General features: G+C 39.8%; 1 protein-coding gene across 1 annotated transcript in view; it reads right to left on the minus strand.

Moving 5' to 3' along the window:
• LOC136879788 (uncharacterized) overlaps window positions 1-19,488 on the minus strand; it is a 206,742-nt gene that overhangs the window by 69,317 nt on the left and 117,937 nt on the right. The window contains exon 6 of the mRNA XM_067153256.2: window positions 12,312-12,351. Within this exon, the coding sequence (XP_067009357.2) occupies window positions 12,312-12,351 (40 nt within the window). The remainder of the gene's footprint in view (window positions 1-12,311; window positions 12,352-19,488) is intronic.

Here is a 19,488-nt window from a genome sequence, read left to right on the forward strand (position 1 = left end):
TCTTCTGTAACACCACATTTCAAAAGCTTCTATTTTCTTTCTTTCTGAGCTAGTTATCATCCATGTTTCACTCCCATACAATGCCACGCTCCAAACGATGTCTTCAAAAACACTTTCTAATTCCTATATCAATGTTCAAAGTGAGTAGGTTTCTTTTCTTAAGAAAGGTCTTCTTCGCACTCTTTTCTTTCAACTTGCTAGATCCCAACTCATTGCATTCCTTCCCTTCTTCAAGCCTTCACTTCGAATGGCATTTCAAGGTCAACAAGTTGTGCATTTTATGTCCTCCTTACTTCTGCCATCATTAGTTATTTTACTATCCAAGTAACAATATTCATCTATGGTAGAACCCCTTTTTAACGAATCTCAGGGGGGTTTTGATATTTATTCCTAAAAAAGAGGTTTTCCTTAAAAGGTTTTCAAAGAAAATAGGCTACATATACTACAAGAAATAATAGTACATTTATGTCTTTAACTAATGTAATGTCAATAAATAATAAATGAACATGTTAAGAAATAAATAAAATTCAGGAAACTCAATCGTCAAAAATTGCCAGTGTTTCGCCCCAGTGCAGCATGGGCTCATAAGTTGGATACCGCACCTTTCCAAGACACTGGCGGGCTAGCACGCCGGTAGCGACATCACTGCAAGCTATACATGTAATAAGCACAATGCAGTGCCGACGTACTAGGGGAGAATTGCATCTCCACTTGCTATATATGCCCTCCCGGGCTAGCATGACCAAAAATGTGGCTTCCGATTGAGATAGTTAAGTAAAATTGAGGAAACTCAATCATCAAAAATTACCAGTGTTTCACCCCAGTGCAGCATGGGCTCATCAGTTAGATACCGCACCTTCCCAAGACACTGGCCGGCTAGTAAGCTGGTAGCAGCACCACTGCAAGCTATACGTGTGATAAGCACAATGCAGTGCCGACATACTATGGGAGAATTGCATCTCCACTTGCTATATTGCCCTCTTGGGCTAGGATAACCAAAAATATGGCTTCCGATTGAGATAGCTAAATAAAATTCAGGAAACTCAATCATCAAAAATCCAACTGATGAGCCCATGCTGCACTGGGGCGAAACACTGGTAAATTTTTGGCGATTGAGTTTCTTGAATTTTATTTAGCTATCTCAATCGGAAGCAAATATTTTTGGTCATGCTAGTCCGGGAGGGCATATATAGCAAGTGGAGATGCAATTCTCCCCTAGTACATCGGCACTGTATTGTGCTTGTCACATGTATAGCTTGCAGTAGTGTCGCTAGATGGCCAGCGTCTTGGGAAGATGCGGTATCCAACTGCTGAACACATGCTGCACTGGGGCGAAACACTGGTAATTTTTGACGATTTAGTTTCCTGAATTTTATTTAGCTATCTCAATTGGAAGCCATATTTTTGGTCATGTTAAGAAATACTAAGAAGTCAAATAAATACAAGAATAACAGAAAATATTTAAAAAACAGCAGACGTAACAAATTCCTTAGTGGACCATTTGAAGCACAACCTGCAGCAAGGAAAAAAGAAATAGCTATTACTGACTTGTAATTTTAACTTGATGGAACAGGGGCCTAAAACGATTTTAAAGAGTTTTGTGAAAAATAGACCATGAGAACTGTGAGAATAAGCATATTAACCTTCACTTTCTGAAATAGTCCAGTACAGTAGATTGCTTCCTCTTGCCCAGATGTCTCACAGAAAGAAGTTTTCTCTCAATTTGATTGAGGTCTTCATCAATGTTGAAGGAGAAGAAATACTGGCGGACAATGTCCAGTCCCTTGACTGCTATCCCAAATGTTGGTTCTGCTGGATCCTCTTCTTCTTCCTCTTCAGTACTTTGTCTTTTTTCATCATCACATAGGTCTCCAACATCCATCTGTGGTGCTGAGGTTAGGATATCATCATCACAAGTAACAAATTCTTCGAAAGTTGTGGTACTCGAGTCCTTTGATACAATCTCCCAATCTTCCCCAATGTCATCAGTAGTATCTTCTTCATTAAAAGTTTCTGAAATGGCACCAAAACCTGCATGGCCAAAGCAGTTTTGAACAGTGTCCATTGTGACTAGTTGCCATTCTACTACAAACATAAAACATATGCATAGCTTGGAGTATATTTATTCAATTTCATTTCCTCATTTCTTTCGAGGAAAGAAAGAGCTCCTTGAACCAGGGCCCTCCTGTACTTCACTTTCACAGAATGAATAATGCCAAGGTCCAAAGGCTGCAGGTGAATGGTGCAGTTAGGAGGAAAGAAAACCACTTTGATATTCTGCAGGAAAGGTGTATCCAAAGGAGAGCTGGACATCTATCACCAGCACTATCTTTCTTCCTGTCAAACCCATCTTAACATCCAAGTTTCATATAAATTTTAGAAATATCTCCAATGTTATCTACGCATTTTTCTTAAAATCATATTTACACGGGAGTGTACGGGTGTTCTTGAAACATCTTGGATTCTTAAATTTTCCATATATCAGTGGGAGTAAATTTTCACTCCCGTTGCTGTTAACACATAACAAAGCTGTCAGTCTTTCTTTACTTTTTCTTGCCTCTGTGTCATTTTTCTCTGTGAACAGCATATGTCTTGGACGGAAGCAAATTGTAAAAACACTCCCGTTTCATTGGCGTTACAAATATCCTTATCATCATATCCTTCAAGAAGTCAAAGCAACATATTCTTCTTCCAGTACACAGCTGTATCATCATTAACTTACGAACTCTTGCCACGTATGTTTTGCAACAAAAGATTGTGCCGTTCTTTTAAAATGATCAAACCAGCCATTAGAAGCATGGAAATCGACCAAACCCAGCTTTAGTTTGACTTCTCGAGCTTTCTGTTTAAGTATGTTCCCATCAATTGGAGCATTCTCACTCCTTTCTCCCTCGAACAATTTCATTAAAATATTTTCAAGTTCCTCATATGGCGAAGAACTAATATTCTTCTGTTTTATTGCTCCAGAACTGCGATCCATTTCTGCAGTCAGAATAGCTTCCTTCTATTTCACAATGCCAAACAGCATAAAGGGTGCCAAGTCATATTTTTTCTTTGCCATCTGTGACAAAAGTACTTGGCTGTCCCTTTCAACATCACAAATGATGTCAATATTTTCTTGAAGAGTCAGCAGCCATAATGAACGTAGTCCACAATAACTCACAGTACAACTCTTATCACAGACACAAATGTAACTCGTAGCATAACTTGCAACAACACAGGAACAAAGCAGTGAATGAGGCTGGAGATATTTTTCGGTCTGCACCCTCCACGTGATTCCTAAGCAACGATTGGAACTGCTAGATGGAACTGGCCGGTGTTACAGCGTTGCAGGGATAGGTTAAGGCAGCTTCCCTCAGCGGAGACATAACCATTGAACTATCATTAGTGAAGATTCTCCTTTTTCAGATAATGACAAGACATAGCATATTTAATTTCATTATGGGATTATTTATAGGATCTGCCTGGCCAAGGCGGTAAAGGCGTGTTCGGTTCACCCGGAAGGACATGGTTTCGAATCCCCATTAGGATTACCAATATAAATGGTCCGTTATCGGACATTATAAATTTTCCAGCTAATTCCTGGTTGCCAGCATTTCGCCCTCGTGTGCTAGATTGGGCTCATCAGTTGGTACCTAGCACACCTACCAAGATGCTGGCTAGTGCATACCATGGAGGCTACTGCGTAGGCTACTTGGAGCCACCGGCAGTGCCAATGCACTATGAGAGACTTTGTCTCTTTACCAAAAATTGATGCCTGCTTGGCTATCAGATGATATAGATGTTGATTGCCATAGGGAATCTGAAATATTTGTCCTGAATGAGTAAATTTATAATATCAATCAATATAAATGATCCGTTATTGGACATTATAAATTTTCCAGCTAACTCATTCCTGGTTGCCAGTGTTTCGCCCTCGTGTGCTAGGTTGGGCTCATCAGTTGGTACCTAGCACAAGATTTTCGCTAATTGGCTGATGATGACACTTGAAATGTGTTGAAACCGGTCCCAATAAACAGGTTGTAACTACTTTTTAGTTCAACTTACTACGGAGTATTGAAAGGTGGATCCTTCCCTATAATATTGTACATCTTCTTACTGCTGTTTCTTTTTCAAAGCCCTCAATTCTTATCACCGCAGACTGCTATTTTATATAGACTGTAGATAATTCTTCATCCTCGGTATTTGATCCCGATCATCTTCAGAATCTCAAGTAGCTTGGTCCAATCAGGACTATTGAATGCCTTTCCTAGATTTAAGAACGCCATGAACGTGCGGGTTGTCCTTTTTAATTCGGTCCTCTAAGATCAGACGTAAAGTCAGGATTGCTTCACATGCTCCTATATTTCTTCTGAAGCCAAATTTATATTCTACTGAGCTCGATAGCTGCAGTCACTTAAGTGCGGCCAGTATCCAGTTATCGGGAGATAATAAACAACTTCTGTAAATAATACATGTTAAAATTTTGCACGTATGAGATACTAAACTCATGGTGCAGTAGTTTCCACAGTTTTCAGCATCGGCTTTCTTGGGAATAGGTATAAAAACATTCTGCCGAAAATCAGATGGCTCTTCTCCTGTGTCATACATCTTACACACTAAATGGAATAACCTCACCATGCAGGTTTCTCCAGCTGGTAATTCTGAGGGAATGTAATCAATTCCAGGTACCTCTATTTAGGTCTCTCAAAGCTCTGTCAAATTCTGACCTCAAAATTGGGTCTCCCATTTCATGAACATCAACAGCCCCTTCTTGTTCCGGAACCATATCATCTATGCCTTTACCTTGATACAGCTGTTGGATATATTCCTGCCATCCTTCTGCCTTGTCTTCTTTCCCTAGAAGTGGTTTTCCACCTGAGCTCTTAATATTCATACACCTAGATTTCCTTTCTCCAAACATATTTTCCTGTTTGCAGCATCTACCTTTCTTAGGACCATACAACCTTCAACATTCTTGCATTCCTCCTACAGCCATTCTTCCTTAGCTGTCCTGTACTTTCTATCCACTTCATTCTTTTATCACCTGTATTCTTTTCTGCCCTTTTCATTTTTCGCATTCTTGTATTTTCGTCATTCATCCATCAGGTCTAGTATCGCTTCAGTTATCCATTGATTCTTAGTTGATCTTTCCTGTCTTCCTAACCTTTCTTCAACAGCCTTACTGATATTATTCCTCACGACTGTTCATTCTTCCTCTACTGTGTTTCCTTCAGCCTTTTCATTTAGTCCTTGTGCAACACTTTCCTTGAAACAATCCCTTGCTTTTTTTTCTTTCAACTTATATAGATGCCATCTCCTTGCATTCCTTCCCTTCAATTTCTTCAGCTTCAGATGGGATTTCACGATGAACAAGTTGTGATCAGAGTCCACATCTGCTCCTGGGAAGTTTTGGAATCCAGCACCTGGTTTCTGAATTTCTGCCTAATCATAATGAAGTCTGTTTGATACATTCCAGTGTCTCCAGGTCTCATCCACATATACAGCCATCATTTGTGGTGTTTGAACCAAGTATTAGCAAGGACTAAATTGTGATTGGTGCAGAATTCAACCAGCCAACTTCCTTTTTCATTCCTTTGTCCCAATCTGTATTCTCCTACCGTATTTCCCTCCCTTCCTTGGCCTACTACTGAGTTTCAGTCTCCCATCACAATTAGATTCTTGTCACCTTTTACATATTGTATTAAATCTTCTATCCCTTCATATATTCTTCCCCCCTGTGGGTGGGGGCGGTAGAATAACACCCACGGTATCCCCTGCCTGTCGTAAGAGGCGACTAAAAGGGGCCTCAGGGGCTCTGAACTTTGGAGCGTGGGTTGGCGACCACGGGGCCCTCAGCTGAGTCCTGGCATTGCTTCCACTTACTTGTGCCAGGCTCCTCACCTTCATCTATCCTATCCGACCTCTCGTGGTCAACTCTTGTTCTTTTCCGACCCCGACGCTATTAGGTTTGCGAGGGCTAGGGAGTCTTTCATTTTCATGCCCTTCGTGGCCCTTGTCTTCCTTTGGCCGATACCTTCATTTTTCGAAGTGTCGGACCCCTTCCATTTTTTCTCTCTGATTAGTGTTATATAGAGGATGGTTGCCAAGTTGTACTTACTCTTAAAACAATAATCACCACCACCACTCATATATTCTTTCAGTTTCCTCATCATCTGTTGAACTAGTAGGCATATAGATCTGCGATATTGTGGTGGGCATTGGTTTAGCGCCTATCTTTACAACAATAATCCTTTTACTATGCTGGTCGTAATAGCTTACCTGCTGCATTTCCCTGTTTGTTTTTGTGTTGATATTTCTGTAGTAGCCTGACCAAAAATCTCCAACTGCTGTTCCTGCCAACATACTTCACTTATAGCAACTACATCAGATTCTCTAACCTATCACAATGATTCAAACTTCTAACATTCCACGTTCCAACTCGCAGAATGTCAGTTTCCATCTTCCTGATGATTGCACCCTCTTGTGTAGTCCCCACCCTGAGATCCGCATGGGGGATTATTTTACCTCTGAAATATTTTACCAGGGAGAAAGCCATTATCAGTACATCATTCATACAGAGAGAGCTGCATGTCCATGGGAGTTAGTTACTGTTGTAATTTCCCATTGCTTTCAGCCGTTTACCAGTATCAACACAGCTAAGTTATTTTGAGTTATATTACAAGGCCATATCAGTCAATCTAGTCTGCTGCCCTTGGAAAGGCTGCTATCCCTCTTTCAATGAACCGTTCGTTAGTCTGATCTCTACAGATATCCATCCAATATGGTTTCACGTATGGCTCGGCTATCTGCATCTTTGGAATGCACAAGCCTCCCCACTGTGGCAAGGTCACATGGTTCGCTGGAGAGAACGTGGTTCAATACCATTTAGCCCATGACCCAGTATATGATCCTGAGTAAAATACCAGTGATCTTTGAGGGGCATGTCCCCCAGTGGGTGGGGGCGGTAGAATATCACCCATGGTATCCCCTGCATGTCGTAAGAGGCAACTAAAAGGGGCCCCAGGGGCTCTGAACTTTGGAGCGTGGGTTGGCGACCACAGGGCCCACAGCTGAGTCCTGGCATTGCTTCCACTTACTTGTGCCAGGCTCTTCACTTTCGTGTATCCTATCCGACCTCTCTTGGTCAACTCTTGTTATTTTCCGACCCTGACACTATTAGGTTTGCGAGGGCTAGGGAGTCTTTCATTTTCACGCCTTTCGTGGCCCTTGTCTTCCTTTGGCCGATACCTTCATTTTTCGAAGTGTCGGACCCCTTCCATTTTTTTCTCTCTGATTAATGTTATATAGAGGATGGTTGCCTAGTTGTACTTCCTCTTAAAACGATAATCACCACCATCACCTTTGAGGGGCATGGTAGCAGGTACAATACCTACACTCATGTAGTAGGGTGAAATGAAAGTAGCCATTCAAATGTTAAGTTTTTATACAGGGTGAACCACCTATAACTTTCACCCCAAATTTCTGAAATGGAAGGTGCTGTTGATGTGCTGTTCTTTCAGAAATGAAGTGTAATCAAGGGCTCATAATTGTAGCCTCTACACAGATTTTAATAATTATTAGAATGTGTACAATTTTAGAAAGTTACATTTTTTCAAATGGAACAATGAATATTGACATTAACAAAATTACCAAGTGAGTTGTTTGTGCAGGTAGGGTTGCACATCTGTGAGCTTGCCTTCGGGAGACAGTGAGTTCAGACTCCATTTTCGGCAGCTCTGAAGATGGTTTTCATGGTTTCCCATTTTCATACCAGGCAAATGCTAGGGGTATACCTTAAATAAGACCCTGGCCACTTTCTTCCAACTCCTAGCCCTTTCCTATCCTATCGTCGCCATTAAGACCTATCTGTGTCAGTGCAATGTAAAGCAAAATTGAATTAACAAAATTAAACTAAATTATAATGTCCTTGGTGTGTTTATAAAATAAGAAAATCAGGATTCCAGTACAACTAGTTTACAAGCTATCATAGTTTGAAAATGGTAAATACCAACAGTTGTCTGCTCTGTTTAACTGCTTAGTTGAGAATGTACCGTACACTGATTGAATTATGACTTCCTTGTCAGTTACTTTATGATAGTTCAAGAAGTAGGATGTGGTGGAAGATGGTATTTATCAATGCTGAAAAAGCTGTCATTGTTAACCTTTAACTACACTCGCTGGTGTATAAAGTACACCACCCATACTAAAGAAGGTAAACATTTTGTTGTAATGTTTCTGCAGGCCCCTTGGCACCATCTATCCGTGAAATGTTTCTAAGATTATAATGATAAAAAATAATAATTATAAAAAATAAGTTCTAAGATGACACTGCTTGTAGTCATAGCAAACATTTCTGGGATAGGTTAGATGGTGCCAAGAATCTAAGAAGAATCTAAGATTCAAGAATCTAAGAAGAATAGGCTGAAGCAGTTGGAGGAGATGCAGATACTTCTGAATAAGAATTTATAGAGGAAAATGATAATGATAAAGTATCAGAAGAAGTATTACATGACTCAGGACAAGAAAGGAATAGTTCCGATCGTGGTGAGGACAGTGACATTCTCCAAAAACCATAAAAGTAATTAGTGTGACATAAAAACAATAACATTATTGACAGTGACATTGGGATGAGTAATTTTTGGGGAAAGATAAACTAGCCAGGTGGAGTAAAAGCCCATTGACAAGTCAGTTCAGTAAAAGTAGTAAACATTAATATTATACAAATATTTCCTGGTCCAAAGCCATGTGCACAGAATATTTTAGATAAAAGAAATACTTTTGAAATGTTTTTTCATTGAGGACATTATTCAACATATTATTGCATGAACAAATTTGCAAATAAAAAAATGTGGGAAGACTATGACCATACTTGAAACGCAAAGGATACTACAAAGACTGAATTACTGGCATTTTTAGGGCTGTTATTATTTTTTAAAACATACACATTTTCATGAACCATGGACAACAGATGGAACTGGATGTGAAATATTCAGAGCATGTATGGGGTGTAATAGTTTTCTGTTCTTGCTTGCAACTATAGGATTCGATGATAAAGCAACCAGACAGGAGAGGGAAAAAAGTGACAAACTTACTGCAATGTGCTTTCTTCTTGATCGTTTTATGTAAAATTGCAAAAATAATTACTGTGTGGGAGAACAAATAGAAAATGACAATAGATGAAATGTTGATACCTTTTCGAGGAAGATGCAACTTCATTCAATATCTACCCAGCAAACCAGATAAATATGGATTGAAGGTGTTTGTTGTGTGTGACTCAAAAACTTTCTTTATTTCTAATTTAGAAATATACTGTGGTCAGCAGCCAGAAGGGCAGTACAAGATCTTGAATACACCAGCTGACATCACTCATCGTTTGCTCCACCCATGGAAAGAGAAAAATAGAAATGTAACTCGTGATAACTGGTACACCAGTTACCCTGTATAGGTGTTTATTTTGAAGGACAAGGTAACAATGGTAGGTATGATAAAGAAAAACAAACAAGGACTACCACCAGAAATGTTGCCAAACAACTCAAGTTTCTTTTTGACTAGTTTCATTTTCAGTTATAATTTTGTAACCATATGTATGCTTTTTCAGATAGTTTATAAATTTATTTGTTCAACATTACTTTTTGCTGACTGAAGAACGTAACAGTTATAAACTTTTTAAATGTTTTCACATCATCATCATCAGTCGTATTACTCATTGCTGAGTGTCGTGACCCCATTGTTTTGTCTCTAGAGAGTTACATGCTTCACAAAGTGTCACCATCCAACTCGATCTTCGATATTCTGTTTGCAGAACAGTTGATTTAATGTGTACCTTTTTTTTAAAAATGTTTAAGTGATTTCATGACATCATCCTGTTGGTGTACAAAATACACCAAGTGTGTACTTATTGCATATTAAAAATAGGCACGTGTATTCATTGGTTAATGGTGTATGAAGGATGTAGGAAGAATGCTGTTCGTTCTTGTGCTCTGTACACAGAATGATATCCCAACAGACGTCACCCATTTTGACAATTATTTGTGAACCTCTTCAACCAATTACACGAAACTGGAAGTGTAAACACCCAGAAGACAAAAAACAGAAACAAATGAGTAACTGGAAAAGAAGATGAAATGAATGTTGTTCTAGCTGCTGTTGCTATAGATATGTCTGTTAGTTCCTGTGTAATCACATGAGGAAGTGGCATGAGTCATGCAAGAGTACTATGCATTCTCCACTATCAAAATTTCCATCTGTATCATGTCTTTCACTATCAAAAGCTGCATGGAAATGATTTTGAGAATCATGTTAACTTTTGTACATGAGCATTAAGACAAGATACACCAGATTTGTCATCTCTTGTATAGTGATGAAGAAACATTTACAAATCATGGCCAAGTAAACCTGTCGATAAACTTGACCATAACAGGTGCTGTATTTATCCTGTATTGACTTGTTTAAATGTATTAATAACTATTTAAAATAGTATTATGGTTGAAACTGCCTTGTCAATGAAATTATTTATTCATCGAACATGTTTCAAGAACAATATATATTCTCTTCATCAACAATCATCAAAATCTGTACTACAGCTTGTTTTCAAAGATTGTTTCCAAATCATTGGACTGGATGAAGAGGACCTGTACCTTGCCCGGTCTTTTCACCAATGCTGTCCATGCTGGGATTTCTGAACAAATGCTGGAGCATGTGTATCAATTTTTACATGGCTGACTGGAAACTTGTATTGGAGCTGGTGGTTATCATTTTGAATACAACTTTCTTCTTCAGAATCCAAAGAATATGTTTATTCACTGTTTTCTTAAGTTAGCGCTGACATATGGAGCAGACATCTGCCAGTATTTACAATACTCAAACTATGAGAGCTTGAAAACTACTTGCACTAGAATTTTGGAAAGAATACCATTGGCATTCTAATTTACTCTAGCTTTATTTTGTTAATGTCAATAGACATTATTCCATTTGAAAAAACATAACTTTCTAAACTAAATACAGATTCTACTAATTATTCAAATCTGTGTGGGGGTTAAGAGCCTTTGGTTGCTATACAAATCAATTGCTGTACTTAATTACCTAGACAATGTTGTGAGATTGGCAGCAGACAATGGAATAAAGGTAAATGGAATGAAAAATCAAGTTGTAAGTTTCACCAAGAGAAAAGGTCTCAATTTTAATTACTATGTTGTTGAGGTAATAGTATCTCATAGGGAACACTTTAAGTACCTGTGTGTTAATATAACGAATGATCTTCATTGGGGTCATCATATTAATGAGGTTGTTAAGAAAGGTTACATATCTCTTCACATTGTTATGAGAGTGTTTAAGAGGTTGTAGTAAGGATGTAAAAGATAGGGCATATAAGTCTCTGGTAAATCACAATTAGAGTATGGTTCCAGTGTATGGGACCCACGCCGCGACTGCTTGATACGAGAACTAGAAAAGATTTAAAGGAAAGCAGCATGATTTGTTCTGGGTGATTTCTAACAAAGGAGTAGTGTAATGAAAATGTTGCAAACTTTGGGCTAGGAAGATTTTTCAATAAGGAGACGAGATGCTCAACTATGTGGTATGTTTCAACCTGGCAGTGGGAAGATGGTGTGGAATTATATTAGTAGATGACTAGGCTTAAACAGAGCTTTTAAAAGTAGGAAAGATCATAATATGAAGATAAAGTTGGAATTCAAGAGGACAAATTGATTCAAATATTCATTTATAAGATGAGAAGTAAGGCATCAGAATAAATTATCAAGGGAAATGTACAATAAATTTCCAAGTTCTCTGAAAACATATAAGAAAAAGCTAGGGAATCAATTCATAGGGAATATGTCACCTGGGTGACAGCCCTAAATGCAGTTCATTGATTGATTGATTGATTGATTGATTGATTGATTGATTGATTGATTGATTGATTGATTGATTGAACAGAATGGAAATGAACTTAATAGTTATTGATGCTATTATTTTCTTTCATAACATGATGGAATCTTACGGAAAAATTTAACCTACGGTATACTCTTTTCTTTATGTAAAAGGAGACTAGGCTCAGATAGCAGTATTAATTCAGAGAATTATTCCTTAAATGCTTCTAAATTTCTTGGGTACTAGCATAAACTCACAAGGATGTTAAAGTTTTCGTAGTTTTCAAAAGGTGTGAAATTTGAAGGAGTCTTGAGTGACAAAATAAATTAAATACTCTTTAGGGATCTAATGATATCACAGAGAAGTAGTGTAGCAAAAACAACTAAGGGGAAAGGCAGACTCAGCTGGACCCCAGCAATTGCCATACATGCACTGAAAATAGAAATATTTTTATCACTTACCCAAAAAGCTTTTTCTAACCAAATATCCTCTGAATGCAGCCTGGAAAGAGAAAAGAAGAAATACTTCAATTATAAATGCAAGGATGTTTCTCTAGAATCAAAATTAAATGTTAAATTTAAATAGTTGTTAATTTATATTTTTCTGATATCCTATGTCCCCATAAGTAGTATGTCATGTAAATCTGATATACAAATGGTCATATTTTTAAATATAATTATTAAATGAAACATATATCACTTACCAAATACTAGAATCCTGAAAAAAAAAAAATTGATTCCTTTTGGAATAGTGAAACAAAAAACACATAGTTTAAAGAAATACAAATGGATTTAGATGAAGTGAAAATTACTAATGATCAAATTTAAAATAGAGAATAGAAATGGATTCTAAATAACAAGTACACAAGCCTATCACTAAAAATATCGCAGCATAAGCAGTATGTTATATATGCAGAAGAACGGGCCGCAAGATCATCCAAAATGAAGAGGTTCTGGGAAAGGACAAAATTGTCAAGTATTAAAAGCTGATTCTTTGAAGACTTTGTTGTATAAGGTTTGATTTTGGTGCTCCAATGTGGGAATAAACATGTAAATAAATAAAGGACTTGGTCTTAATGGCTGACTATGCTGAAAGCCTGCAAATTTAATATATTGGAGCTTGAAAAGAGGTGCAGCAATTATCATATGAAAATAAGCATTTCCAAGATGAAAGTGATGTCACTACACAGGAAATCTAGGAAGACTGAATGTTACTAATAGCTTGGGAATGCAGAACAGGAAATTGCCTCCAGGATGGTAATATAGTAAAAATGAAATGGCGTATGGCTTCTTTTGCTGGTAGTGTCTGAGGACAAGTTCAGCTCACCAGGTTCAGGTCTTTTGATCTGACGCCCGTAGGCAACTTGTGTTTCATGGCAAGAATGAAATAATGATGTAGATGACACATACTCCCAGCTCCGTGCCAGCGAAATTGACCAATGATGGTTAAAATTCCCGACCTTGCCGGGAATTGAACCTGGAACCCCTGTGACCAAAGGCCAGCACACTAATCATTTAGCCATCGAGCTGGACAGTAATATAGTAAGTGAAACCAAATCAAGGTGCAGCAAAGCTAATGCAGTGAGCTAGCAGTTGCGACCAACGGTATTCTGTAAGAAAGAAATGAGTTCTCAGATGAAACTACATTTATATTGATCTGTTTTCAGACTGACTTTGTTATTCAGGACTGAAATTTGGGTGGACTCAGGATATCTTATTCATTAGTCAGAAGTAACAAACATGAAAGTAGCATGAATGATTGGTGGTACAAACAGGTGGGAACAATGGCAAGAGGGTACTCAGAATGAGGAGATAACATCTAAAATAAGAATGAACTCAGTGTATGAAGCTGTACGCATAAACTGGCTTCAGTGTTATGGTTTGTGAGGCAAAGGGAGGAAGACAGTTTCCTTAGGAGAGTAATGAACTTCACCACTTACACCCGTCATCACTATGATGATGATAGGTAGACTCAGGAGTGACAAGAAGGTGACTGTGGCCTTAATTAAGGTACAGCCTCAGCATTTGCCTGGTGTAAAAGCGGGGAACCATATAAAACCATCTTCAGTGCTGCCGACAGAGGGGTTCAAACCCACTACCTCCCGAATAGAAGCTGATAGCTGCGTGACCCAAACCGCGTGGCCACTTGCTCAGTTCCAGATGGAGAGAATGGTTTCCTAGTTGTTCATTTCAGTTGATGGTGGGGCTGCCAGCTGAGCCTCCAAGCGGTCCTGGGTCACACACAGTCCCCGCTGTACATCACCCCTACAGGCGATTCCCTATTTCATGCTGTTGCCCACCTCCCACAACGTGGATGAGGGGTTGGACTTATGGGAGGGAGTTATACTTACTTCTCTTTAATGGAATAAAATCATCAATGACCACGGATGCCTGTTTGAGTGGCTGAAATAGTTAAGGGGCTGGCTTTTTGAGCCCAAGTTCCAACTATGATTAATGTACCATAACATTCCAGATGGAGAGAATGATTCCCTAGTTGTACTTCTCCTTAAATTAATCGATCGATCGACCGTCCAAACACACCTCGCAGTCGTCCCCGGTCTGACCCTCCTTCTATGTCACCTCGTCCACATCTTCGATCACCCTCTGTCCCACCCCTGCCACCCTATTCCTCCCCCACTCCACCAACCCCTGATCTACTCCGCCTTCTTCTTACTTCCCTCACGAACGTCTCCTCATTCTATAATACCTTTGCCTTACACCTCTTCCCTAGCCTACTCTCATAAATCATTAGGCTATAACTATGCTCTGTATCATTCATCTTGAATCTCTGTATTGTAATACAATGAAAACAATAAAATCTCATCATAATACTAAATCCCCCCTTTGCCACGAGGCCTTTCCTTTTCCATCAGCCATTCTTCACATCGCCTTTTCCCATCTCCCACTTTCCACAAATCTCCCCATCCTGCCCAAGCTCCCAGCCAGAGGGAGGGCGTAACCCTTCAGGTGGCCCGCCCCACCCCCTCAGGGTGGGGAATGAAAACGTTCTTGAACAAACGAACGAACGAACAAACGAACGAACGAACGAATGAACATTCACTTGCATACACCCCAGCATCAGTGGGTAGGGTCTGACACATCCCACTCTGATTAGTCTAGTGTCAGACCTAAGACAAAATGCTGGTTAATAGAGCAAATGCCTGAAAAGCCTTACATCTGATATGTTTTTGACATTTTTGACATGCTCTATTGGTGAAAAATATCTAATTCCCTCCATGGGAATTTAGAATTTTCCATTCAGGAGAAAGCTTACGACACTGGTAGTATGGGTTTATCTCCACACTACAACAGAGGGGATTTTGGTGAAATTTGCCAATGCTTATTGAGAATTTCATGTCCATCTGGCTCTTTTGAGTCCTAGTAGGGGATGTGTTTTCTCAATATTATGTTTAAGAAAATGGAGTGCCACAGGGATTTGTACGAGTGTCATGTTGTTCGCAATCGCCATCAACAAAATAGTTGCTGCTGCTTGGTCCACAGTCATTTTATCGCTGCATGTAGATGATTTTGCTCTATATTACAGCTCTGCAAGGATGGCATTTGCTGATAAACAGCCACAGTAAGCTATTAACCTGCAACATGGTTTTTAATTTTCAGCAGAGAAAACCTCGGTTGTACACTTCTTTCGACATCGGCTTGTTCATCCTGAACCAGAGCTCCACTTGCAAAACAGTGTCTTACCAGTGATAGACATCTGCAGGTGGCTGGGTCTCCATTTCATTCACCATAGTGGAGTTAGGCTGGCAACGGGAGCTTTCCATACTAGCCCCATTCTCAGCCTACTCGCTGAAGCAGGAGTTCCACCTTTACGAATAAGGAGGCAGCAGTTACTCCTCATGTACGCTGACAAAATTCATGAAATACCACTATATCCAAACTATTAATGCAACTTTAGTAGCTAATACCACCAGAAATACCAAAACCGGCCAAATGTCACACGGCTGGTTGAGTTTTGAATTAATAGCTTGTGTCGTGATTTAGATGTGGCTATCGGTTGTTGTCTTGAGCGTACTTCTAGTGAGGTACCTGCGTAGTTAATTTGATGACTGGATATATGGCTAGATCTACTCTGTGGACCAAAGGTGAACATGGATGCCTCTGTTCATCAGAGGTATTTCCAGTACTTCGTTCACCAGTAGCCAGCCGCAAGACATGTATTCATGGATGGTTCTAAGATCAGAGAAAATGTGGGTTGTTCTTTTGTCACTGATAATGTTAACATTAAGAACTCGCTTCCTAGTGTCTGTAGCATGTATACTGTGCAGCTTTTCATCATCATAGAAGCTCTGCAGTTTGCACTGGGTGAAGAAAGAAACCATTTTCTTGTGTGTACCAACTCTTAAAGTTCTCTGTAGTCTATAGAAATCTGTTTTCTACAACACCTACTGGTACAGCAGATTCATGACCTTCTAGCCAGACTGTGTGATGTTGGCACCAGAATCACTTTCGCACGGCTTCCAAGCCACGTTGGGATTGCAGGAAATGAACTTGTGGTTGAAGCTCGAAAGGAAGCAGTACTTTTACCTTCTAGACCTGTGAATATACCAGCTAGAGACATTTGTTCTCAGCTATGTTGAACCAACTTAGCACTGTGGGAACTGGAGTGGCTAGCTATCCAAATTCCCAATGAGCTGAGAGCAATTAAGAAGACAACTACCGTGTGGTAGTCCTCTTTCCAGCCTTCACCAAGAGAGGCCATGGTTTTGTGTAGGCTGAGGATAGGCTATGGAATTTTTACGCACTCTTACCTCTTGAAGGTGGAAGACCCCCAGCATGTTCTTGTGGTGCCAACTTCACCGTAGCCCATATTCTTACAGAGTGTGCTGATCTCTGTGGCCTAAGATGGAATGTTGGTCTGCAGGAGACACTCAAACTCATACTAGCCAATGACACGACTTCTGTTGATCTCATCATTCGCTTTCTGTGTGAGAGTGGATTAATTAAGGGTATGTAAATTCCAAGTGTTTTGCTACTCAAGGAACTCATGTTCTTTTGATTCATTTTTTTTTGTAGCTTAATAGAATCCTTTTTGTTTTATTTTTTAATTCATATTGAAATTCCTTTGTTGAATAAATAATTTTGTTTTATTTAAAATTTATTTTCCACTTAATTTGTTCAGAGAGGATGATTACCTAGTTGTACTTCCTCTTAAAAGAAAAATCTCAATGAGTATGAAAATGGTGGACAAGAGTAAGATGCCTCAACATCCTCTTGCTCGTTTCCTTTCTAGGGATCCTAGTTCTCCCAGGAAGAAGGACCACCATTCCAGACCAGTGAACTCACCATCCATGTGGTGCCCAGTCTCCATTTCTCTCCTGTGCTGCAGTGAATATGGAGGCAGAACCACTAATATGAATTATGAATAGATGGTGATGATGTCACCGAGAATACATAGCACTGCGTTGGATGAAACAATGACAAGTAATTTACCTAATTTTGTCATCATACTGATCCACACAGTGGCACTATATACCATCGCCTAGCTGAGTTTCATCAATTCATATCGTTTTATGCAGCCACCATACCCTCTGTACAGGAATCTCGTCTGAAAACTGCACATGACACCACTGTGAGGGGATATCACTTATATTCCATGGACTGTCAAGCTGTGAAAGGTGGTGCATCTGGGGGCATCTATACCCTAGTCCATTCTGACATCTTCATTGAAGAAGTTATGCTACATACTCAGCTGGAGGCAGTTGCAGCTCATATTCTCTTACCAGTGAGTATGTGTATGTTGGGTATTCAGCCTGAAGGCTGGTAGGATCCTCAACAGGTTCACCATTGGCTGTCATAGATGGCCTAGGTGTCACTGAAGAGGCGTACTAGGGAAATGAGGAGTGAGGTAGTTTCCCATTGCTTTCCTCACTGAGCCAGAAATTGCCATTGCACATCAGTCTGCCAAGCCCACTGAAATGCGTGCACCAACCAACCCTGTGAGTGACATCTTCAGACCATTCATAGCAGGGACTGGCTGCATAAGGCTAATTTTTTTTTTTTTTTTTTTTTTTTTTTTTTTGCTATTTGCTTCACGTCGCACCGTCACAGATATGTCTTATGGCGACGATGGGATAGGAAAGGCCTAGGAATTGGAAGCGGCCGTGGCCTTCATTAAGGTACAGCCCTGGCATTTGCCTGGTGTGAAAATGGGAAACCACGGAAAACCATCTTCAAGGCTGCCGACAGTGGGGCTCGAACCCACTATCTCCCGATTACTGGATACTGGCCGCACTTAAGCGACTGCAGCTATCGAGCTCGGTGGCTGCATAAGGAATGGCATTACTAGCCTCACTCTTACCTCAGCCACTTTCATATTGTGAAAGCCAAGTATAAGACTGAGACAGGTCAATGAAAGTAATACCGGTAATTTTATTCTAGTCCAAACCAGAAGACATAGTGCACTGTAAACACTACACCTTGCCAGCAAAGGCCTTTCTTACCAGTAATGACATAATAATGTTATTGGCTTTACGTCCCACTAAGTACTTTTTTGGTTTTCAGAGATGCTGAGGTGCCAGAATTTAGTCCCTAGGAGTTCTTTTAGGTTCCAGTATATCTACTGACATGAGACTGATGTATTTGAGCACTTTCAAATACCACTGGACTGAACCAGGATCAAACATGCCAAGTTGGAGTCAGAAGGCCGGCACCTCGACCGTCTGAACCACTCAGCACAACCTGTAATAACAATGGTGTGCAACATGTTCATTCCACCGGATTAGAATTTGTACATACATGAGCTACAAAATCCGGTTGCTCAATTGCCTTCTCCTCTCTGCTTGCTAGGAAATGTGAATGCCTGTAACACCCTCTGGAACTCTCCACCTTTTTGCCCTAGGGTGAGGATTATTGAGTGAGTAATTGACCAGTTTGACCTTTAGGAGCTCAACACAGGAAAATCTACTCACTTCAGTAACGCACAAGGGTTATTATCATACTTGGATATCACCTTGTATAGCTGAGCTCCCCTATTACAGTGGCAAGTGCATGATGACCTCTATGATAGTGACCATTTCCCCATAGTTCTCATGCTCTTGAATCAAAGACAGTTTGAGGTACTGAAGTGTTGGTTACTTCATCTGACCAATTGGCCAGAGTTTGCCAAATGCACAGTAAATGCCAATGAGGTGTTTGGGTCTGTTGACCATCATGTTTGTTCCATTAGTACTGGAATTCTGGCACTTGCAGAGGAGTACCCTCACTGGAAACAGGACCCATGGTGGACCAAAAAAATTGCAGCAGCTTTACATGATCGTCAGTGGGCTTTTAAGCATTATCGCCAGCTTCCTACAATGGCCAACCACATTAACTTTAAGTGCCTGTGCACTAAGATCCACTTTTTACTTGAGAGATTAAGAAAGCTACTAGGGTAAAGTATGTGTCTTCCATGAGAGCACATATTCCATCATCACAAGTGTGGACAAAATTCTGTTGTATTGTTGGAGTCTGTAATATACCAACAGTACTTGGAGTCTCCTTTAATGGAGATTTAGTTAAGATTCCTTCCATCATTGCAGATCACATCACATCACATTTTGAGATACATCCAGCTCTGGGAGATAAGGAGGTACTTCTACCATTAAAGTGTGAGGCTCAACACCTCTCTTTTACCTCTACA

Source organism: Anabrus simplex, chromosome 1 (assembly GCF_040414725.1).
Source record: "Anabrus simplex isolate iqAnaSimp1 chromosome 1, ASM4041472v1, whole genome shotgun sequence".
In the NCBI taxonomy this organism is placed as follows: domain Eukaryota; kingdom Metazoa; phylum Arthropoda; class Insecta; order Orthoptera; family Tettigoniidae; genus Anabrus; species Anabrus simplex.